This window comes from Nematostella vectensis, chromosome 7 (genome assembly GCF_932526225.1).
Source record: "Nematostella vectensis chromosome 7, jaNemVect1.1, whole genome shotgun sequence".
NCBI classification, from domain to species: domain Eukaryota; kingdom Metazoa; phylum Cnidaria; class Anthozoa; order Actiniaria; family Edwardsiidae; genus Nematostella; species Nematostella vectensis.
In genome coordinates, this window is record NC_064040.1 from 14,654,777 (window position 1) to 14,679,185 (window position 24,409).

Consider the following 24,409-nt stretch of genomic DNA (forward strand, 5'->3'; position numbering starts at 1 on the left):
AAGGTAATTGGTGAACAAATAAACTCCCTACTTCGCATAAACCAAGCAACCCCCTGCCCCCACAAATCTAAATCTAAAAGTTAGGTAAATGTGTAAGCTTGCCTTGATTGTAAACTCCATGGAAAGTCCACTCTCTTCCTCTGCCCCTGTATGGGTGTTACCCTTGTTATTGTTGACAGCATTGGCGTATATATACAGGAGAAACATGCACTTGTCTTTGTTATATTTGGTCCGTGCTATGACAAACAGAACAGAGAGAACGTTAGAAGGGAGATGGAGGATGTTTTATAATGTGAAAAGATGAGAAGAGAAAAAGGCAAGTGTTTCAAAGTTTTAAAAGAAAGGGGTAGCGGCGATGGTTTAACAAACCAAGAAAAGCGAAAATCAGTTTTTTTAAGCAGTAAAGAGTGGGTGTTAAAGTAGTAGGGAAAAGGCAGAATATGGGTAGGAGTGGGTGTTGGAGTAGTAAGGGAAAGGTAGAATATGGGCAGGAGTGGGTGATGGAGTAGTAAGGGAAAGGTAGAATATGGGCAAGAGTGGGTGTTGGAGTAGTAAGGGAAAGGTAGAATATGGGTAGGAGTGGGTGTTGGAGTAGTAAGGGAAAGGTAGAATATGGGCAGGAGTGGGTGTTGGAGTAGTAAGGGAGAGGTAGAATATGGGCAGGAGTGGGTGTTGGAGTAGTAAGGGAAAGGTAGAATATGGGCAAGAGTGGGTGTTGGAGTAGTAAGGGAAAGGTAGAATATGGGCAAGAGTGGGTGTTGGAGTAGTAAGGGAAAGGTAGAATATGGGCAGGAGTGGGTGTTGGAGTAGTAAGGGAGAGGTAGAATATGGGCAGGAGTGGGTGATGGAGTAGTAAGGGAGAGGTAGAATATGGGCAGGAGTGGGTGTTGGAGTAGTAAGGGAAAGGTAGAATATGGGCAGGAGTGGGTGTTGGAGTAGTAAGGGAGAGGTAGAATATGGGCAGGAGTGGGTGTTGGAGTAGTAAGGGAGAGGTAGAATATGGGCAGGAGTGGGTGATGGAGTAGTAAGGGAAAGGTAGAATATGGGCAAGAGTGGGTGTTGGAGTAGTAAGGGAAAGGTAGAATATGGGCAGGAGTGGGTGATGGAGTAGTAAGGGAGAGGTAGAATATGGGCAGGAGTGGGTGATGGAGTAGTAAGGGAGAGGTGGAATATGGGCAGGAGTGGGTGATGGAGTAGTAAGGGAGAGGTAGAATATGGGCAGGAGTGGGTGATGGAGTAGTAAGGGAGAGGTAGAATATGGGCAGGAGTGGGTGATGGAGTAGTAAAAGTGAGGTAGAATATGGGCAGGAGTGGGTGTTGGAGTAGTAAGGGAGAGGTGGAATATGGGCAGGAGTGGGTGATGGAGTAGTAAGGGAGAGGTAGAATATGGGCAGGAGTGGGTGATGGAGTAGTAAGGGAAAGGTAGAATATGGGCAAGAGTGGGTGTTGGAGTAGTAAGGGAAAGGTAGAATATGGGCAGGAGTGGGTGTTGGAGTAGTAAAAGTGAGGTAGAATATGGGCAGGAGTGGGTGTTGGAGTAGTAAGGGAGAGGTAGAATATGGGCAGGAGTGGGTGTTGGAGTAGTAAGGGAAAGGTAGAATATGGGCAGGAGTGGGTGATGGAGTAGTAAGGGAAAGGTAGAATATGGGCAAGAGTGGGTGTTGGAGTAGTAAGGGAAAGGTAGAATATGGGCAGGAGTGGGTGATGGAGTAGTAAGGGAGAGGTAGAATATGGGCAGGAGTGGGTGATGGAGTAGTAAGGGAGAGGTGGAATATGGGCAGGAGTGGGTGATGGAGTAGTAAGGGAGAGGTAGAATATGGGCAGGAGTGGGTGATGGAGTAGTAAGGGAGAGGTAGAATATGGGCAGGAGTGGGTGATGGAGTAGTAAGGGAGAGGTAGAATATGGGCAGGAGTGGGTGATGGAGTAGTAAGGGAGAGGTAGAATATGGGCAGGAGTGGGTGATGGAGTAGTAAGGGAGAGGTAGAATATGGGCAGGAGTGGGTGATGGAGTAGTAAGGGAGAGGTAGAATATGGGCAGGAGTGGGTGATGGAGTAGTAAAAGTGAGGTAGAATACGGGCAGGAGTTGGTGATGGAGTAGTAAAATTGAGGTAGAATCCGGGCAGGAGTGGGTGTTGGAGTAGTAAGGGAGAGGTAGAATATGGGCAGGAGTAGGTGATGGAGTAGTAAGGGAGAGGTAGAATATGGGCAGGAGTGGGTGATGGAGTAGTAAGGGAGAGGTAGAATATGGGCAGGAGTGGGTGATGGAGTAGTAAGGGAGAGGTAGAATATGGGCAGGAGTGGGTGATGGAGTAGTAAGGGAGAGGTAGAATATGGGCAGGAGTGGGTGATGGAGTAGTAAGGGAGAGGTAGAATATGGGCAGGAGTGGGTGTTGGAGTAGTAAAAGTGAGGTAGAATACGGGCAGGAGTGGGTGATGGAGTAGTAAGGGAGAGGTAAAATATGGGCAGGAGTGGGTGATGGAGTAGTAAGGGAGAGGTAGAATATGGGCAGGAGTGGGTGATGGAGTAGTAAGGGAGAGGTAGAATATGGGCAGGAGTGGGTGATGGAGTAGTAAGGGAGAGGTAGAATATGGGCAGGAGTGGGTGATGGAGTAGTAAGGGAGAGGTAGAATATGGGCAGGAGTGGGTGATGGAGTAGTAAAAGTGAGGTAGAATACGGGCAGGAGTTGGTGATGGAGTAGTAAAATTGAGGTAGAATCCGGGCAGGAGTGGGTGTTGGAGTAGTAAGGGAGAGGTAGAATATGGGCAGGAGTAGGTGATGGAGTAGTAAGGGAGAGGTAGAATATGGGCAGGAGTGGGTGATGGAGTAGTAAGGGAGAGGTAGAATATGGGCAGGAGTGGGTGATGGAGTAGTAAGGGAGAGGTAGAATATGGGCAGGAGTGGGTGTTGGAGTAGTAAGGGAGAGATAGAATATGGGCAGGAGTAGGTGATGGAGTAGTAAGGGAGAGGTAGAATATGGGCAGGAGTGGGTGATGGAGTAGTAAGGGAGAGGTAGAATATGGGCAGGAGTGGGTGATGGAGTAGTAAGGGAGAGGTAGAATATGGGCAGGAGTGGGTGTTGGAGTAGTAAAAGTGAGGTAGAATATGGGCAGGAGTGGGTGTTGGAGTAGTAAGGGAGAGGTAGAATATGGGCAGGAGTGGGTGATGGAGTAGTAAGGGAGAGGTAGAATATGGGCAGGAGTGGGTGATGGAGTAGTAAGGGAGAGGTAGAATATGGGCAGGAGTGGGTGATGGAGTAGTAAGGGAGAGGTAGAATATGGGCAGGAGTGGGTGATGGAGTAGTAAGGGAGAGGTAGAATATGGGCAGGAGTGGGTGATGGAGTAGTAAGGGAGAGGTAGAATATGGGCAGGAGTGGGTGATGGAGTAGTAAGGGAGAGGTAGAATATGGGCAGGAGTAGGTGATGGAGTAGTAAGGGAGAGGTAGAATATGGGCAGGATTGGGTGTTGGAGTAGTAAGGGAGAGGTAGAATATGGGCAGGAGTGGGTGATGGAGTAGTAAGGGAGAGGTAGAATATGGGCAGGAGTGGGTGATGGAGTAGTAAGGGAGAGGTAGAATATGGACAGGAGTGGGTGATGGAGTAGTAAGGGAGAGGTAGAATATGGGCAGGAGTGGGTGATGGAGTAGTAAGGGAGAGGTAGAATATGGGCAGGAGTGGGTGATGGAGTAGTAAGGGAGAGGTAGAATATGGGCAGGAGTGGGTGATGGAGTAGTAAGGGAGAGGTAGAATATGGGCAGGAGTGGGTGATGGAGTAGTAAGGGAGAGGTAGAATATGGGCAGGAGTGGGTGTTGGAGTAGTAAGGGAGAGGTAGAATACGGGCAGGAGTGGGTGATGGAGTAGTAAGGGAGAGGTAGAATATGGGCAGGAGTGGGTGATGGAGTAGTAAGGGAGAGGTAGAATATGGGCAGGAGTGGGTGATGGAGTAGTAAGGGAGAGGTAGAATATGGGCAGGAGTGGGTGATGGAGTAGTAAGGGAGAGGTAGAATATGGGGAGGAGTGGGTGATGGAGTAGTAAGGGAGAGGTAGAATATGGGCAGGAGTGGGTGATGGAGTAGTAAGGGAGAGGTAGAATATGGGCAGGAGTGGGTGTTGGAGTAGTAAGGGAGAGGTAGAATATGGGCAGGAGTGGGTGTTGGAGTAGTAAGGGAGAGGTAGAATATGGGCAGGAGTGGGTGATGGAGTAGTAAGGGAGAGGTAGAATATGGGCAGGAGTGGGTGATGGAGTAGTAAAAGTGAGGTAGAATACGGGCAGGAGTTGGTGATGGAGTAGTAAAATTGAGGTAGAATCCGGGCAGGAGTGGGTGTTGGAGTAGTAAGGGAGAGGTAGAATATGGGCAAGAGTGGGTGATGGAGTAGTAAGGGAGAGGTAGAATATGGGCAGGAGTGGGTGTTGGAGTAGTAAGGGAGAGGTAGAATACGGGCAGGAGTGGGTGTTGGAGTAGTAAGGGAGAGGTAGAATATGGGCAGGAGTGGGTGATGGAGTAGTAAGGGAGAGGTAGAATATGGGCAAGAGTGGGTGATGGAGTAGTAAGGGAGAGGTAGAATATGGGTAAGAGTGGGTGATGGAGTAGTAAGGGAGAGGTAGAATATGGGCAGGAGTGGGTGTTGGAGTAGTAAGGGAGAGGTAGAATATGGGCAGGAGTGGGTGATGGAGTAGTAAGGGAGAGGTAGAATATGGGCAGAAGTGGGTGATGGAGTAGTAAGGGAGAGGTAGAATATGGGCAGAAGTGGGTGATGGAGTAGTAAGGGAGAGGTAGAATATGGGCAGGAGTGGGTGATGGAGTAGTAAGGGAGAGGTAGAATATGGCAAGAGTGGGTGGTGGAGTAGTAAGGGAGAGGTAGAATATGGGCAGGAGTGGGTGATGAAGTAGTAAGGGAGAGGTAGAATATGGGCAGGAGTGGGTGATGGAGTAGTAAGGGAGAGGTAGAATATGGGCAGGAGTGGGTGATGGAGTAGTAAGGGAGAGGTAGAATATGGGCAAAAGTGGGTGATGGAGTAGTAAGGGAGAGGTAGAATATGGGCAGAAGTGGGTGATGGAGTAGTAAGGGAGAGGTAGAATATGGGCAGGAGTGGGTGATGGAGTAGTAAGGGAGAGGTAGAATATGGGCAGGAGTGGGTGATGGAGTAGTAAGGGAGAGGTAGAATATGGGCAGTAGTGGGTGTTGGAGTAGTAAAAGTGAGGTAGAATACGGGCAGGAGTGGGTGATGGAGTAGTAAGGGAGAGGTAGAATATGGGCAGAAGTGGGTGATGGAGTAGTAAGGGAGAGGTAGAATATGGGCAGAAGTGGGTGATGGAGTAGTAAGGGAGAGGTAGAATATGGGCAAAAGTGGGTGATGGAGTAGTAAGGGAGAGGTAGAATATGGGCAGGAGTGGGTGATGGAGTAGTAAGGGAGAGGTATAATATGGGCAGGAGTGGGTGTTGGAGTAGTAAGGGAGAGGTAGAATATGGGCAAGAGTGGGTGATGGAGTAGTAAGGGAGAGGTAGAATATGGGCAGGAGTGGGTGATGGAGTAGTAAGGGAAAGGTAGAATATAGGCAGGAGTGGGTGATGGAGTAGTAAGGGAAAGGTAGAATATAGGCAGGAGTGGGTGATGGAGTAGTAAGGGAGAGGTAGAATATGGGTAGGAGTGGGTGATGGAGTAGTAAGGGAAAGGTAGAATATAGGCAGGAGTGGGTGATGGAGTAGTAAGGGAGAGGTAGAATATGGGCAAGAGTGGGTGATGGAGTAGTAAGGGAGAGGTAGAATATGGGCAAGAGTGGGTGTTGGAGTAGTAAGGGAGAGGTAGAATATGGGCAGGAGGAGAAAGGGGTGTTCAGGCCCATAGCCATTGGGGGTTCAGGGGGGGAAGGAAAATTGAGTAACACTGCCAGGGCAAGCTACCTAAGACAAAATGGTCTGCTAACAGGATAAACACACACCCCCCCCTGCTCAAAATCCTTAAGTCTAAGTTGGGAGTACGAGTTATTCAAGTTTGAGTTGACAAGTTTGACTGCATTTCTGAATATAGTAAAGGAAGAAGGCAACTAAATTATCATCAACTCACGTTCTTCTGAATTGACAACCTTTGCAATCCCTGTGACAGTGACCAAATCACCAGGAACACAGCTATCGACTGAAAGGAAGGTGCAGAGTAGGGATTAAGATAGGCATAACCCATCAACCTCAAGTGTTTATTCCCCCCCCTCAATTACTGCCTTCTCTAAGGTGCCTAAAATCTGATGCAGCCCTTGGAATAAAGCGTCTCCTTCCTACCAGAGTGAAGTTAGTTCCTTATTCGCAGTTCCTTTTTCGTCTGTTTCCTTATTCGCTCAGTTCCTTATTCAAATCCGGGGGGGGTACTTACATGATACCTTTTAATTCGAGTTGAAACAGTATTTAGGCATAACAGTTTATTCAGAACAAGTCCAAGAGCATTTTCCGTCGGGTAAATTTGGATGCTTTAACGTGCTCGCTGCTAAGCGGAGCTGTGAACATGAGACTCTATCTGCTACAAAAGGTCAAATTACGCTATGCGTGCAATCGCTTTCACAAATGAATCTAGCAAAAGAGAGGAAATATACCTCTCATCTGATAAATGTATTTATATCTTGGGCTTTCTTTCCAAACGCATTAATATATTTAGAGGAAAAATATTCACGCTTTACGTGACTACGTACGCGTGTAGAAGGAATTTGACCTTGCTAACAAAACCACAATTTGACAGATAGTGCTTGTTGTCAATTAACACCTTGGCTACTAGATATGGCTCTGTCAAAACAAATAGATTAGTGCAGTGACACGAATAGGCAACTGCTCCTTATTCAAGTTAGTTTTCGCGAATAAGGAAATGGAATCTCCCAACGTCCGATTTCGTTTTACGACTTTATCCGAATAAGGAATAGACTATGAAGAGGGTTGTCAGTGTTTGCTCATCATTTCTCAATAAAGGAAAGGAAATATCATAACGCCTGATTTCGCTTTAACGACTCCTTTCGAAAGAGTTCTCGAAAAAGGAAATGGAATTTCATAACTCCCTATCTCGTTTTCTAAACATTACTCGAATAAATAAATGGAATCTCCCAACGTCCGATTTCGTTTTACGACTTATCCGAATGAGGAATAGACTAAAGAGAGGGTTCTTTAGTACTTTCTAAACATTTCTCGAATAAGTAAATGGAATCTCCCAACGTCCTATTTCGTTTTACTACTTATCCGAATAAGGAATAGACTAAAGAGAGGGTTCTTTAGTACTTTCTAAACATTTCTCGAATAAGGAAATGGTACTTCATAACGCCTGATTTTGTTTTAACTACTGTTTCGGCATAAATCTATTACATAAGTGACAAGTGACAGTTTCGTTAATATCGATTTCAACCACGTGATTATAATCCATTGTAAATCAGTCAGATCAACAGTAACCGAGATCGGAACTCTGAAATACAGCTAACCAGTACGATTACAAAACCTACAGCTAACCAGGACTTTGAGAATCAGAAAACACGATCGGATACGCCATTGAAGTAAGTTAATTTGTGAGTTTGAATAACTGTAAATAAGCTTTGATTCCATGCAATCAATGTAAATCAAATAACTTTCATTCATTCTAGATCGAATAAATATATCTTTACACATCGTTGGATTGTTATACGGTTTGTGGCGGAATCCTCACAGGAACCTAACGCAACAACTACCTATCCCAATAAGGAATAGACTAAAAACTGGATTGTCAGTGTTTGCTCATCATTTCTCAATAAAGGAAATGGAATTTCATAACGCCTGATTTCGCTTAAACGACGCCTTTCGAAAGAGTTCTCGAAAAAGGAAATAGTATTTCATAACTCCCGATCTCGTTTTAACTTACTTATCCGAATAAGGAATAAACTCAAAAAGAAGATTGTCAGTGTTTTTTCAACATCTCTTGAAAAAGGAAATGGCATTACATAACACCTGATTTCGTTTTTACTACTTTTTTTTTTACCGAAAAAGGAATGGAGTAAAAAGAAGATTGTTAGCGTGTTTTTTTTTTTTCAACATCTTTTGAATAAGGAGATGGTATTTTATAACGGCCGATTTCGTTTTTACGAATTATAGGAATCGAACGAATTTCTCGAATAAGGAAATGGAATTCGCTTTAACGACGCGAATTATAAGACCGAATGACTAGAAGGGCATGGTTGTCCCCCAAATAATGAAATATGAAATTGTTATGAAATACCATTTCCTTATTCGAGAAATGTTAAGAAAATACTAAAGAACCCTCTCTTTAGTCTATTCCTTATTCGGATAAGTCGTAAAACGAGATCAGGCGTTATGAAATACCATTTCCTTTTTCGAGAAATGTTTAGAAAGTACTAAAGAACCCTCTCTTTAGTCTATTCCTTATTCGGATAAGTAGGTAAAACGAAATCAGGCGTTATGAAATACCATTTCCTTTTTCGAGAAATGTTTAAAAAACACTAACGACCCTCTTTTTAGTCTATTCCTTATTCGGATAAGTAGTTAAAACGAGATAGGGAGTTATGAAATACAATTTCCTTTTTCGAGAACTCTTTCGAAAGGAGTAGTTAAAGCGAAATCGGGAGTTATGAAATTTCCTTTCCTTTATTGAGAAATGATGAGCAAACACTGACAATCCTCTTCATAGTTTATTCCTTATTCGGATAAGTAGTTAAAACGAAATCAGGCGTTATGAAATACCATTTCCTTATTCGAGAAATGTTTAGAAAACACAAACGACCCTCTTTTTAGTCTATTCCTTATTCGGATAAGTAGTTAAAACGAGATAGGGAGTTATGAAATACCATTTCCTTTTTCGGGAACTCTTTAGAAAGGAGTCGTAAAAGCGAATCAGGCGTTATGAAATACCATTTCCTTATTTGAGAAATGTTTAGAAAGTACTAAAGAACCCTCTCTTTAGTCTATTCCTTATTCGGATAAGTCGTAAAACGAAATCGGAAGTTGGGAGATTCCATTTATTTATTCGAGAAATGTTTAGAAAACATAAAAAACCCTCTTTTTAGTCTATTCCTTATTCGGATAAGTAGTTAAAACGAGATAGGGAGTTATGAAATACCATTTCCTTTTTCGAGAACTCTTTCGAAAGGAGTCGTTAAAGCGAAATCGGGCGTTATGATATTTCCTTTCCTTTATTGAGAAATGATGAGCAAACACTGACAACCCTCTTCATAGTCTATTCCTTATTCGGATAAAGTCGTAAAACGAAATCGGACGTTGGGAGATTCCATTTCCTTATTCGCGAAAACTAACTTGAATAAGGAGCAGTTGCCTATTCGTGTCACTGCACTAATCTATTTGTTTTGTCAGAGCCATATCTAGTAGCCAAGGTGTTAATTGACAACAAGCACTATCTGTCAAATTGTGGTTTTGTTAGCAAGGTCAAATTCCTTCTACACGCGTACGTAGTCACGTAAAGCGTGAATATTTTTCCTCTAAATATATTAATGCGTTTGGAAAGAAAGCCCAAGATATAAATACATTTATCAGATGAGAGGTAGATTTCCTCTCTTTTGCTAGATTCATTTGTGAAAGCGATTGCACGCATAGCGTAATTTGACCTTTTGTAGCAGATAGAGTCTCATGTTCACAGCTCCGCTTAGCAGCGAGCACGTTAAAGCATCCAAATTTACCCGACGATAATGCTGTTGGACTTGTTCTGAATAAACTGTTATGCCTAAATACTGTTTCAACTCGAATTAAAAGGTATCATGTAAGTACCCCCCCGGATTTGAATAAGGAACTGAGCGAATAAGGAAACAGACGAAAAAGGAACTGCGAATAAGGAACTAACTTCACTCCGGTCTCCTTCCTTCCCAAAATATAATGGTTAAGACAGGTTATTTTAAAACTTCCAGCTATTTAAGCATGAAGCGGTCAAAAATCAGGTTACTTGAAATTTTACAACCCCTTGGCTTAGTTTGAATTTGCTTTGAAAGAACTATAAGTCGGTATTTACTTTGGTTAGGTCCTGCCAAGAAATATTCATGGAGAGCGGAGAAATTAAGGTTTAAAGTTCACCAACTAAAGGATTCTGTCAAGAAAATACCAACTATCAAATTCTACCTAAACCCCTATTATTGTATATAAATTTGAAATCTATTTTCCTAGGTTGTCATCAAGGACTAACAAGAGTTCCTTCTTACATTCAAACCTTTCAGTTGCCATATAAAGTTGTCATAAAGCCAATAGGTTTGGTACTTTCTAGTAACCAGATTTTTTTCCACACGTAACTTGAAACACTAAAACAATCTGTATTAAATTCTTACCAAGATCTGCAGTAAGCTCACACTCCACAGTCCGTGGAATACGTCCAGCCTCACGGAAATCATCATCCATGATTTCTTGGATTCTGCAGCGACATACATGAAGCAGAATTGCAGACTTTAATGATGTGGACATACATGATCATGTCTTTATCATAAAGTAATACAATGACTAGTTTGGGTTTATAATGGGGTCCATAGGCTGGGGAGGGGGGGGGGGGGGGGGGAGCAACGTGAGGGATGAGGTCTCCAAAGAACTCTTGAAGACCTGAACCTAGGCAAATGCCTCTAGAACCCTTGCACACAATAGAAACTAAAATTAACAGCTTTTAGAATTCGACAAACTGTTTGCACTTTGAGAAAGTTGGTAAACTTTTATTCCGATAAAATAATGATGATAAAAATGTTGATTTTGATGATGTTATTGATTTTGACAGTAATACAGTACACCTTTTGCTGTTAATTAACATGAAAGGGACATTCATTTGCGCCAAAAATCGTATCAATAACATGTACTGTACATCCATTAGCATCACTCTAAACATTATTTGCGTGATTCAACTTTCAATAAGAATAATCGAATATTCAGAAACATTCATTAGAATCAACTGACAATCAATAACGTAATAAGGCAACCATTGATATGGAATACACAATCTTGTCCGTGAAATTGAAATTCATTTACACATCTAGATAGGGTAGCGTTTATTTACAATCAGTTATCCAACAAAGAAATTTATTAGTGCTATTAACATAAACAACGACAATCAACAAGCCTTTTCAATGTTCATCAATGTGACATTCATCCATCCTCATTCCTGATGATCAGCCAGTATTTTAATTGTGTTGTGGTAATTATGTTATTGACGATGGAGTTAATGATAATGTTGTGAATGTGCACTCCTCATACCTGACGGACTGCCAGTCCATAGTGGTTGTCAGTGGAGAGCTCCGCTGAGGGGTGAAGGATCGACCTCTACACTCTGGGGCTGGGCACTGACAAAATATAAAAATAAAGAACAATTAAGTATTTAGTAAACCAGCACAATTTCCAGGAAACTGGTTAACGTGTATAACAAATAATGTGTCTCCCACCTTCCTCTGTACCCATATATTGCCCAGAAATGTTAATATTGCGCTCCATGACAGGTTACATGGCTGTCACAAGTAACACATCGCTAATCATCCACTTGCCTGTATAGCAATATGCACCAAGGGCTCTACTTACTTTGGATGGAATCTTGTATTTACCATCTGGGAGAGCAACACTCTGCAAGATATTTGCATGTCACAATTTTATCAGGCATCTGAACAACAGAGGCAGTAAAAGGGACAGGGATTTCTCGGGGGTTCCTTAAGCCCTTGATTGTGTCATGGAAATGTGACGGGGAAGGAAAGGGTAGGTAGGATGCCACACCCGTGCTTAAACTTCTCACATAATTACAGTATACCCCAGCTAGGTTCTCACAGAAAATGTTTATAAATGACCATGGTCTATGCTAGGGATGTTTTGCACTCAAGGAACAAAACTGACTATTTTTTTACACAGTTCGTTTCTAACAAATGCCTGTAGCACATAGGAGGAATGAAAAACTAGTTCTTCCCCAACAAGTCTCCATCACCAAATCAACAGCTTTCATCAACCCTGCTATTCATCAACCCTGCATATACCTGTGCCTCTCCACAGAGATTGCAAGTAAAAGCCATCTTGGTGACCATGGGTTTGACATTGCTGACTCTTACAACAGTCCCACGAATTGCCACAAATTTCCCTAAGCAAAGATGGAAGTAAGCAATACAAAGTCAGTGATGACACCTCTAAGGACTGACAAATGTCTAGGGTAAATACAAATCATACCAAAACAGCTGGCTTTTAAGTTCATCAATGGAGTGATTTTGTCATAATTTATCACCCTAGAAAACAATTACAGTATATAAGTATGTAAGTAAGATAAGGGCAGATATAGAAGAATCATATGTATATACATACTTTAGTATGTGTTGTATGTATCACAACCAGTTTTTCAGATGATCAATCCCATATAAACACAGTAAAACCATAGTTGCTAAAATCATACAATAGGTATGGGTCTTATTTTCAACCACTTACTCCAATAAATCAAACTCTTAACCAAGATAACTTTGTTTGTTACTTTTATTATTTCAGTTACTTATAATTCATGAGTGAGTTTCATCAAAGATACATATAATGATGGTAGGGATTCTTTGTTTGGCAGCTTTTTCAATAAAAAAGGATTTTGGTTCTTCAATAGTACACCTCATTCTGATGATGGGTCACTGCGAAAACTCTTTCAAAGCATGGTGGCATATATATTATGCTTTATATGTACCCTAAGGGTGTGGTGGGAAGGGCGAAAAACCTGCGAATCCAGTGTTGAGTCGAGCGAGATTTGCAAACCTCTCAGAGAGGATGCAAACATGTCAAGGCCTGAAAAACCGTGGGCGCCCAGGCCGCAGCAGGGGCTAGACCCAGGAGTGTGCGGTCATCCTAGATTTCAACTTATGCTAAATTGTGCTTATGCTTTTGTAGCATACATTTAAACTCATCGTCTGATCAATTTGGGGTAAGGTATCGGATAGCTTGGTAACCGCCTAACCAAGTGCACCCCAGCAGCCAGGCCTCCTGGCCACAGCTCCCCGCCAAAGGGTGCTTGAAAAGGAGGGACAGAGGAACGAAGAGCATGGTGCCTCCTGACCCCAAACACTGACAAGCACCACTGGACCGCTACATGTTTCCGCTACATAGTGCTCGAAGAACAGCCTGACGATGCCCTGATTGGACCTCTTGATGAACAAGAAGCCGGCTGCGGCCACAAACCTGCACTTGTAGCCAAAGAAGCTTGTCGGACTGCCATGATATTATTTCCTACATTACCTTGCTTGTATGTATGGGAAGTCGATCAGAGTTGGTGCAAAAGGCTGGCTTGCCTCCTCTGCCACTAAAACCTACATGCGATGTAAAAAGAAAATCAGTACCAAAATAGCTAGCAAGATGGCAAGTCCTAAGCACTGAATGGCTGTTCTCAGGCTGGCTACACCCTACATTGATATCACTTATCATCTTCATCATCATCAGAGAAAGGCACTGAATGGTGGTGATATCAGGGTGGCAACACCTCTAATCAGTCGGTATCGTCAGTCCACCATCATTACTCCACAACACCCCATACATATAGCTGTACTTCCAAGGCTGTGATGCCAGGATGACCATACATTTAATTATTTTTTATTATCATAATCACCACTAGCACCACCATCGCCATTGCCATCACCATCACCATCACCATCACCATCGCCATTGCCATCACCATCACCATCACCACCACCACCACCATCACCACTACCATCACCATCACCATCACCATCACCATCACCATCACCATCACCATCACCATCACCACCACCACCACCATCACCATCACCATCACCATCATCATCACCATCACCACCACCAACATCACCATCACCATCTCCACCATCATCATCACCATCATCATCATCATCACCATCACTACCACAATCACCACCACCACCATCACCATCTCCATCACCATCACCATCTCCACCATCATCATCACCATCATCATCATCATCACCACCACCACCACAATCACCACCACCATCACCACCACCACCATCACCATCTCCACCATCATCACCACCACCACCACCATCACCACCACCACCACCAACACCATCTCCATCACCATCACCATCACCATCACCATCACCATCACCACCACCATCACCATCACCACCACCACCACCACCACCATCACCATCACCATCACCATCACCATCACCATCACCATCACCATCACCATCACCATCACCATCACCATCACCACCACCACCACCATCACCATCACCATCACCATCATCATCACCATCACCACCACCAACATCACCATCACCATCTCCACCATCATCATCACCATCATCATCATCATCACCATCACTACCACAATCACCACCACCACCATCACCATCTCCATCACCATCACCATCTCCACCATCATCATCACCATCATCATCATCATCACCACCACCACCACAATCACCACCACCATCACCACCACCACCATCACCATCTCCACCATCATCACCACCACCACCACCATCACCACCACCACCACCAACACCATCTCCACCATCATCATCACCATCACCATCATCATCACCATCACCACCTCCACCACCATCACTATCACCACTACCATCATCACAATCATCATCACCATCACAATCATCATAATCATCATAATCAACATCACTATCACCACCACCATCACAATCATCACCATTATCATCACCATCACCACCACCAACAACATCACCATCACCATCTCCACACCATCATCACCATCATCATCATCATCACCATCACTACCACAATCACCACCACCACCATCCCCATCACCACCACCACCATCACCATCTCCACCATCATCACCATCTCCACCATCATCACCACCACCACCACCATCACCACCACCACCACTTCCACCACCATCACTACCACCACCACCCCCATCACCATCACCACCACCATCATCTTCATCATCACCATCACCATCACCATCACCATCACCATCACCACCATACCTGGTAAATAGCGAGTCCTAGGCTCTGAAGGGTGCTCTCAGGGTGTTCCTTCAACTCATCTCCAAGTGTTGGTAATTTAGACAGCAATTCTGTTAATGTGCAAAGTCAATGAGATTATAGACAGTTCTCATGGACAGTCAACAGGGGCAGCAGAGCTGGCTTAAGGGTTAAGGGGTAGAAAATGAGTTGGGAGTAAAAGGAGGTAGATTCATCACCAAAAAAATGGGTTGAGGGCACCTCATGGTAGGGGGTGGGGGTGGGGTCAGTACTCACAGGGAGAGGGTGGGGGGTGGGGTCAGTACTCACAGGGAGAGGGTGGGGGTGGGGTCAGTACTCACCGGGAGAGGGTGGGGGTGGGGTCAGTACACACAGGGAGAGGGTGGGGGTGGGGTCAGTACTCACAGGGAGAGGGTGGGGGTGGGGTCAGTACTTACAGGGAGAGGGTGGGGGTGGGGTCAGTACTCACGGGGAGAGGGTGGGGGTGGGGTCAGTACTCACAGGGAGAGGGTGGGGGGTGGGGTCAGTACTCACAGGGAGAGGGTTCAGTGTGAAGTTTCCCAAAAAAATTGATCGGCTCTCAAATAACACTTCTTGCAAAATAGACAACATTTCAGTAATAAGATATTTCTTACCAACATCTTCTAATAAACAGCTGTAATCCACAGTGACTGATTCCCTTCTTTCTATGTCCTCCTGTAGTTTTGATAGAATATCATTAAATTTATTCCAGATCATGCTATGTTTCATTGTCAAGATGTCAATTTTATGTCTTAAGTACTGTATAAGGATGGTCCTTGTACCCAGAATTCCATTTGGTCTCAACCACCAACATACTGTACTCCTAACATTTAATGTTTACTGGCATGACCAACCTTGGAAAAATCAGCAATGTGCCTCTCGAAATACCCAATAAATGCTTCAATCTTCTCAACCAGCAAGGAATCAGGTAAATAAGCTACAACACAAAATAATGTCAGTTAGTAAAAGTTGCAATCACACCAGTTTCTTCTGGTGGGCCGACAGAAACCTCAACAATAAAGATTCAGTTGGAATCTGGGATATTTAACAGGCCTTCCACTCTAAATAATCAGTCACATCTTTAAAGAAACTTCCAACAGACACACAGCTTTTACAATTTTGGACTATTTTTCATGTTTTTCATTAAAAATCATTGAAGATGGTTGCATAATTGACCTGCAGTAAACTGGTGTGATTCCCACTTTTGGAAATTTGAAATATGTAATAAGGCAATATATAATTAAGTGTAATACACACCATCGTCAGGAAAATAAAGAGCCCATTTTTTATAAGGACATGAGGTAAGGGACGTCTGTACTAGGCGTGGCCTCCGCCGTCCTTGCGAAGGCACATGGTTAGGAGTACTAGGGATACTAGACGAATTAGCTCCTGTAAGTAAAGAATTAAAAGCAATGAGGCATCCGTGTGCGCTAGGATCTTGAGGGCACAAGCTACTGTGGCTAATTTAAGCCAAAGTAATTAGCCACACTGATGGGGAATTAGGCACAACCGAGAAGCTATAGCAAACAATTTAATCAAGATACCTTACTGGTCTCTTTAATTTCGCGACATTTACCCCCCCCCCTCTTAAATCCTGCAAAATTCAATACATTTTCCATTTTGTTTCCACTGTTTTTTTTTAAATGAGGACCAAGACAAAGAGGATTAAGAGCTTATGCTTCTCAACTTTTGTCTCACAGCTTCGGTGTATGTAAATGTGTTAGAAAATAGCCTCAACCCCAATATGGTTTCTACAGTTATGTTTTGTTATTATGTTTAATCAAATTCTGGGAGAAACATGTTTTTGACATTTTTGCATAATTGAACATGATTTTGCACCCAAATCGGAAAATCTCACGAAATATTTCGATCCTTTTTTGCAAGATGGTAACCAATAGTAACTGGAGATTGTTAAGAATTATCCTCTTCATGAAAACATTATGCTACTCGGACTAGGTACACATTTTTTTCTCACGCTGTCAACAATATGCTTGAAAATTTCAAGTAAAATTGCTTTTGGTTTTTGATTGGTCTTCAGTTTAGGAAGTCTAAAATTAAACTATTCCATGGGGGGAGGGGGGTGAATAGGGGTACGTAAATCCACCGATCCACTACATTTTTGGGGCAAATCCGTGGATCCGCAGATATTTTTAGATCCGCAGGGTTTGACATATAAAAAACAGCATCGCTCAAAATTCATTTAAAATCCGAAAATGGACCGTCAAAGCGGCCAAATCCGAAATCCGCGCCCAAATTGCCGACAGATCCGTGATCCGCCGTATTTCCAAAATCCACCAGTCCGCTGAAATAATCGTCAAAATCCGTAATCCGTGAGCATTTCGGGGCCGAATCCGCCGATCCGCAAACCTATTCACCCCCCCCCCCCTTCATGGGTTACATGAAAAATTTTCTGAGGTGAACCTCTATAGTTATTAGACTCTTGAGAGGTCTAAAGGCCTCATAACTCCTACTATCATGGAAACCCAGGGGACTGTAATTTGTGAAGTTGAAGATACAAAAAACATAGCTGTAAACCCAACTTGGGCAGAAACCGTCTATTCTACTCCTCGAAGTTTACTGAGAGTAGTGTGAAGGTGACTCAAAGAGGCACGCCCGCGATTAGAAAACAATATTTGCATAAGGCAGGAACAACACACCTGTTCATACAGTGCGTCAAAAAACCGAGCGCTGACAGCTCATGCGCTGACGGGCATAACACCCAAGATAGCAGCCAAATGTCGAATTTCTCAAAAACCGACAGGGTCCAAAGTCAGTTCCTAATGATTCTTAAACACATATCGCTACACTTGCCTAGGGCCAAGTTACGTGCTTAGTAATTACATGATTTAGCTGGAATAGCTATGCAATGACAAGGATATCTTGGTCCCGGGGGAGGGACTCCACTATAATCAGATGGGGGTGATTGTGGATGGGAGAGCAACTTGGGTGTGGTCAGCACCTAAGAGATAGCAAATCGGGTGGGGTAGAAGGAATTTTTTAACGCTTAGAGATAGCAGAATCGAAAACAACCCCCACCCCAGGTAGCTATGAAATGACAAGGATACCTTTTTTTTTCAGGTGAATAAAGCAAGGACTAAAGTATAGCTGTCATTATAGGCTGGCTGAAATGAAAGCAGATGTAAATAAACGTTTTTCATATTCCTTTTTTGCTTAGTATAATTATATTCAATCAACACACATTCTTTCCCTATAGCCAACATAATCAGCTCTTGCTCAGCTGATACTTCCCTAAAGTCTGTGTGGATATAAGTCTTTAACTGTCAACAAAATTATTGACCATGTTATGATTTCTGATGCTTGAAGACCAGGTCTTCTGTACTTACTGCAAAGTTACTTACTGCAACTGTAATTAACTGCAAACTGATTGCATTATTCTCATGTGCATAGGTAACAACAATAAATTCTATTTGCATATATAACAAAATGCTAGCTACACTGTTATTAGCAAATTTAGTCTTTTTTTCTTGTAACTTTTCTATGCATTTGCTCAAATGGCTTGGCCCTCTACATGACTGCTTATTATTCATGAACATGGTTCAAGAGAGACTCATATGTAATAATGGCAGGGGATAGGGCTTTGAATATTTAAAATATTTGGTTGTTTGTTATTAGATGGAAGATGTTTTTAATACAGGATAAAAGAAAAAGGATGGTGTACATTAAAAGGATTATTTGATTTATCAAAGATTTGTAGTTTGATACCAATGAATATAAGATTAGTAAAAATGTATCAAAGGGATTAGTATATATGAGGTGGTGTAGAATTGAAGATCAGGTATTTTAGGGTGTTGAAAGTTTCAACCTAGGTGTTATGGGGTATGTAATTTTGGACTCTTTAAGGCTCCATAGTGCATAGCCGTAGCAGGCCTAGAATTATTGGGGGGCACAATACATAAACATTAAGAAAACAATGGGGGGACACAGCCACGCCGCTACTGGTCATTTCCTTATTATTTTGACAATTTTGGGGTTGAACATGCCCCCAGTGCCCCACCCCCTGCTACGGTCCTGTAGTATGATAATAGATTTGCAAAGAACACTAAAAAGGACATGAAAACTTCTGTAATATCATCTTTTTAAGCACTCTTAACAAATCTATAATCATACTACTTCGCCTATTACCAAGTGCAACCATATCCAGCCACAGCACCTCGGTCCATACCACCATATTTATAGCCTAACATTACCCCTTGCTTCAAGGTAGCCAAAATTATGCTTAGCACCATCTGCTGTACTACTGAATGCCTAAACTCGGTCATGTTTTTTTTTCAGGAGAGTTTTAAAGCTATATATAATAACAACTTTTCTCTTATTTATTCAAGGGGCACATAAACTTGAGGGTCCCTTTTTCTGAAAAAAAAAATTTGTAGATTATCTGAAGTATACTAAAAAAAAGGAAACATGACATAAATAAATAGGGCCCAATTTAGCAAGATCTTATCATATGGCAAATTATAAATATATTTCTGTATCAGTTGTCTATCGAGTACAACTCTACGTAAGAGTTCAAATAATCCCTCTTTTTAGGCAAATAGTATCCTGAGTAATGTCAATCAAAATTACTAATAGTATCATTGTTCTGGGTACTCTCTAGGGGAGAATGCGAGGAAATAATTTTATAATAATAGGAAAAGTTATAAGCCATGTATTTTTATGCATTTAGATAGGGTTGATTTTAGGGAGATGGGATACCTGAAGCAAAATCAAAGTGTAGTATCCTGTTGTTATGTCCCTCCTGAAGTTTGGTCTTTGTCGGGGTTGGGGGAGGGGTGTTGATGGGGACATACCCCTAGTTTAGGGTGGGAAAACATTGCTGGCTCCTCTTTAAGGCAGTGCCTAAATCTATATATTACATACTTACTTGAGTTCGTTGTTGTATTCGATCCTCTCCCTGGGAAAAAAAGCAAACTACATTTGTTACAAATTCTTACTTATAAGGTAAGATTAAATAATACAAAATTTGCCATACCTCTGCCTCTTTTATAACCTCCTCGCCACCTCCCACGCCATGAATTTCCTCTCCCCCCTCTTCCACTCATATTTTAGTTTAAAAATGGCAAAATTTACGGCATTTTGCAAAGATCGTCAGTGTTTCTTTTCGCAGTACTCAGCTCCGTCCATCGGTCGAATTTGGCGGGATTTTCTAACAGGTTTTATGATTGGATGTTTGTAAAAACCTGAACCAATCGCTAGGGTTTTTATTTAAATGACAAAGTACAACCGCTGAGAAATTTGCGGCTCAATCCAAGATGGCGGACAGAAGCAGAAAACGAAAGATAGAGACTGATAAAGATTCCTCGGAAGCAAAGGTAGCAAACGACTCTCCAGTGATCGCAGCGTTTCAACAATTCCAAGAAGAGCTAGATTTGCGCCACGACAAGTACGAGCGAATCGTGAAGTCTAGTCGCGATTTGACCATACAAAGTAAACGGGCTATTTTTAATTTGCACCGCATTGCAGGGGCTGACAACTCTGAGAAAATTATCCATGAAGTTGGAAGGAAACTACATGAAATCAAGCAATACCTGAAAAAGATTGCTTTAGAGCTGGAGGGGGAAGACCCTTTCCGTTTTTCAAGAGCGTATTCACCCGGTCTGCAAGAGTACATCGAATCACTCTCATTTTACTACTACCTCAAGAACAAAACACTTGTACCGTTTCAAGAAGTCGTAGAAAACTGCACCTTTCCGGCAGAGGATGGTAAAGCACTAAAACTTGAGGTCCCTTTATCCGACTATGTCCTTGGTATAGCAGATCTAACAGGAGAGCTCATGCGTTTTTGTATGAATTCGACTGCTAATGGTGACGGTGATACGCCATTCACGGTCTGTCAGTTTATGAGAGAGGTTCATGACGAGCTCGCGTTATTGGAGTATTGTTGTAAAGATATTGGTCGTAAGTTGGGCGCCCTGAAGAGTAGTCTTTACAAGGTTGAACATGTGTGTTACACATTACAAGTGCGGAGATCTGAATTTCCACAGCTAAATGTTGCTGATTTGCTTAAGTGTGGTTCAGGAATGGAAAACATTAAAATGCATGATCAGTAGTGACAGAAAAGATGTAGATCTAGGGAGGGGTTGAACCCCTACCCCTCTCTCCTATGGGGGAAAAGAAATGCCATAAAATATGAAACACGTTTTGATGTTTTGTGATGCTTCAACTTCATCCTTCAACCCCCTTCTAAACAAAACCTGGATTTGCCTATGCCAAAAATTGGTTCTTGCTACTGTATTTACTGGAAAGCACTGCTTTTTAATGTTGTTTGCATCAATTTTTATGCACTTACTAACAACTTTGAGGAAAAGTCACTAGAATGTTGGGTTTGTATGCAGTACACAAACACATACTTGCATGCTCATTTTATTGCATTTTTTGTGTGCTGTTTTAAGAAAAACAAGATTTGTTAGGTGAACAAGTTTTCACATATTAAATATTTTAAATAATCAACATTTTTATTGGCGGCAATAAGAACTATTACGAGGTAAGCCAAAACAATACTGTGCCAAAGTTAATTCATCATTTTGATTTCTTAGAATTTTCAAGACTTTCTAGTATTAAGCTGAAAGTAAGTTAATGTTAAAATGTTAAAAAGGAAAACAGAAAGTAGTTTTGTTACCCAAGCTTTGAGATCCAAATCCAAGTAGAAATTTTAGAAATTTTGGTTGTTCAAGGGGATAAAACTTGGTTTGAAGATGGGTTCTACTGTTTTGGATAGAAAATAATTGCAAGGCTTTGACAAAAACACACACACACAAAAAAAACACCTAAATCTAACAAAAAAGTTCAAAATATTAGTAGTAAGAATATAATGCGATAGGCCCAAAACATGTTCGTCATCAAAACCCCTTTTATAAGAAAAAAAGATTAACTAACCTAAAAAAGGGTTCTGGTCACCTTTTGATACAGCGCCGGCTCAGAAAATTATCCAAGCCGTGCCGACCACGTTCCTTCAAAAGTTTGTGACCGTCTGAATAACACGACATTGGCATAACAAGAAGGGAGAAAGGCAGACACCTAATGATTGAATCCCAGTTTAAAACAACTTTTGAATAAAAGTCGATTATTTTATGTGCGGAGTGAAAACCTTTTTTTTTTATTTGGTTAAATCCTCATTTTTATGAATTTTAAAAGACGGGGGGAGCTGCAACCCCCAATAATTTTCTCGGTAGACTGTCTAATTTGGCAAAATAAATAGGGGAGAGGAGGGGGGTCGGAGATAAAACAATTAAAATTTGTGTTGTGCCCCTCCCCCACCACCAACAAAAAATTTTTTTTTTGCTCCCGCCGCCCATGGTCTATCGTTCGGAACACGGTCTTCCATTCTGTATTTTTCTTTTACGAGTGTGAGATCTAGGATGATGGTGGTCGAGCGCGCAATAAAAAAAAAGTTGAGACCCCCTAGCGATTTTGATTTAAATAGTCCAATTTTTATTCTTACTGAATTTGATGTGTCTGAAATATCATTTTGGATTGATACCATGACGAGTCTTATTTCTCGAGATTGAAGCCAAAGTCCCCGCAAGCGATAAGAGAATGACTGGATTAAAAAGCGGAAGTACTCTTTTCTGACGTCAAAAAATCTAATTTGCATACGTTATCAGCTATCAGAAGATTTCACCACATTGGATTGATGCACCACAGACAATGGCAAACAAAACAATAGAACCGGAATACAATAGAACAATAAGGTAATCCAGCCAATCCTGTTAGGCCTTAGGAGCGGGCTTCTACACTTCCAAGATTGAATATCCAGACTCAGGTTCAACGTACCCTGAGATGTGCCAAGAACATATTCATGCCCAAGCACTTCAGCTCTTTTACTATGATAATAACAAGTAATAACTAAATAGGGCATTAAAAAAATGATTAAGTCTATTTTCATTCAAAAAGCAAGCAAACGTTTGAGCGAGTTTGTTCATGATTTGTTCATTTTAGCCCTTAAAATAAACAACCTATAAAGTTTTTATCATAGCAAGAGAGCATATACTATATATATATATATATATATATATATATATATATATATATATATATATATATATATATATATATAGTATGCTTAGCAGCCACGCACGTCTCCCCCACAAGCGGCTGCTGTAAAACGAACGACAGTTCGCGCGCTATGCTAATTGCCTTAGTGTGAGAAAAAAAAGCAGAAAGTGTCGCATCTAAATTCAAGATTTCTTCTTTGAACAATCATCAAAAGTTGGCTATCAAAGGGATATCAGTAGACAAGAAATATGTTTTTGTTTAATTGCCTACAGGCTTTGAACAACACTTTCCAAGCTTTATTATACCGACTGATTAGTTTAAAGCCGCATTGTCACCAGTTTACTTCTGAATGATAATTTAGAGCGGATGGCCTGTTTAATATCTTGGATTTTTATAGATTCTTTTGTCTTTTAACGGTTGAGGTTTCCGTCGGACCTCCGGAAGTGAACTGGTGATAATGCGGCTTTAATTCGATAGAGAGCAGGACTCATTATTATTGTTGTGATCCCTTGGTGATTTAGCATCTAAGATCAGATAAATTAGGGGTTCTTAGATCTCGTGATATATTTTTCCTCAGGGTTTTCATCCCATGATTATTTCATTATTTTACGAATAGATTCAACAAATACGGAGTTTATTTTGAAGTGTGCGCTAAAGATACTAGGGCTGGTTTCCCGCAAACTCTGACATATTGACCTTACGCTAATCTAATTCCGACTTCTAATTGGTCTATGTTAAGCAATCTCTACACTCTGATTGGCTCATTGCATTAACAAATGGAAACCGTAATGGGAAAGGAATGTGGTTCGGTCTAGATCAGCCGCTTGTGGGGAAGGCGTGCGTGACAATGAAAGCGGCTGCTTAACAGGAGGGAAACTACACCAATTCAAATTCCATGCTACTCTGTCATTTAAGACTGAAAAATACCAAATGCCAGGGGTTTCGTAGAAAGTTGGAAACATTCACAAAGATATTACATGCGAAGCGAATCTTGAGTTCCGGAACCAAAATTACTGCACTGCCTAACCAAATTGCGAAGTTGCAAAACCACGGTCTTTTTATAGCCGCTATCTTAGATTTTTAGCAAAATTCTCTCTCCTTCCACGCCCCTCCCTCGTTTTTCATTATGCTAAAAAAACAGGATGCCTGCTACGAATCGCTTGTGGCCGGTTTTTCTCTATAAAAACACCGCGTAAACGCCGGCATTGCAGGTTACATGGTCCCGGACATGTCCATTCTCTGCTTTGACACTTTAGAAGACAAAACACACTTTTGCCTTGCACTGCAGTAAATATTTGGAACATTTTTGAAATCTTAAATTAGATCCTGGGAAATTGACATCAGAAATAAGAGAGGCAAAAGGGGGGGGGGACTGGGGACTTTCATAGACACCGAAACGCCCCTCCGGGCCTCCCAGCCCCATTTTAGGCTTGGGAGGTGCGCTGGGCCCCTCCAACCCCCCAGCCC

The 24,409-nt window shown here is 42.0% G+C and overlaps 2 protein-coding genes across 2 annotated transcripts in view; one reads left to right on the plus strand and one right to left on the minus strand.

Annotated features, from left to right (window-relative positions):
* Positions 1 to 20,124, minus strand: part of LOC116608847 (DNA helicase MCM8-like) — a 44,073-nt gene extending 23,949 nt beyond the window's left edge. The window contains exons 1-14 of the mRNA XM_048730005.1: positions 19,920 to 20,124; positions 19,812 to 19,841; positions 16,187 to 16,318; positions 15,784 to 15,866; positions 15,544 to 15,604; positions 14,912 to 15,000; positions 13,182 to 13,252; positions 12,144 to 12,199; positions 11,957 to 12,057; positions 11,514 to 11,555; positions 11,196 to 11,281; positions 10,289 to 10,371; positions 6,070 to 6,138; positions 103 to 236 (exon numbers count right to left, since the gene is read on the minus strand). Of these exons, the coding sequence (XP_048585962.1) occupies positions 103 to 236; positions 6,070 to 6,138; positions 10,289 to 10,371; positions 11,196 to 11,281; positions 11,514 to 11,555; positions 11,957 to 12,057; positions 12,144 to 12,199; positions 13,182 to 13,252; positions 14,912 to 15,000; positions 15,544 to 15,604; positions 15,784 to 15,866; positions 16,187 to 16,318; positions 19,812 to 19,841; positions 19,920 to 19,989 (1,107 nt within the window). The 5' untranslated portion in view covers positions 19,990 to 20,124. The remainder of the gene's footprint in view (positions 1 to 102; positions 237 to 6,069; positions 6,139 to 10,288; positions 10,372 to 11,195; positions 11,282 to 11,513; positions 11,556 to 11,956; positions 12,058 to 12,143; positions 12,200 to 13,181; positions 13,253 to 14,911; positions 15,001 to 15,543; positions 15,605 to 15,783; positions 15,867 to 16,186; positions 16,319 to 19,811; positions 19,842 to 19,919) is intronic.
* A 57-nt stretch (positions 20,125 to 20,181) lies between these two features.
* On the plus strand, positions 20,182 to 21,086 carry LOC5503060 (translin-associated protein X). The gene has a single exon (XM_001624131.3). It carries the CDS (start codon positions 20,200 to 20,202, stop codon positions 20,995 to 20,997), a length of 798 nt encoding a protein of 265 aa, XP_001624181.2. The 5' UTR covers positions 20,182 to 20,199; the 3' UTR covers positions 20,998 to 21,086.
* Positions 21,087 to 24,409: the final 3,323 nt, after the last annotated feature.

Bases quoted from the DNA above. Each gene is read 5' to 3' on its own strand.
- LOC5503060 (XM_001624131.3), top strand. From the start codon at position 20,200: ATGGCGGACAGAAGCAGAAAACGAAAGATAGAGACTGATAAAGATTCC.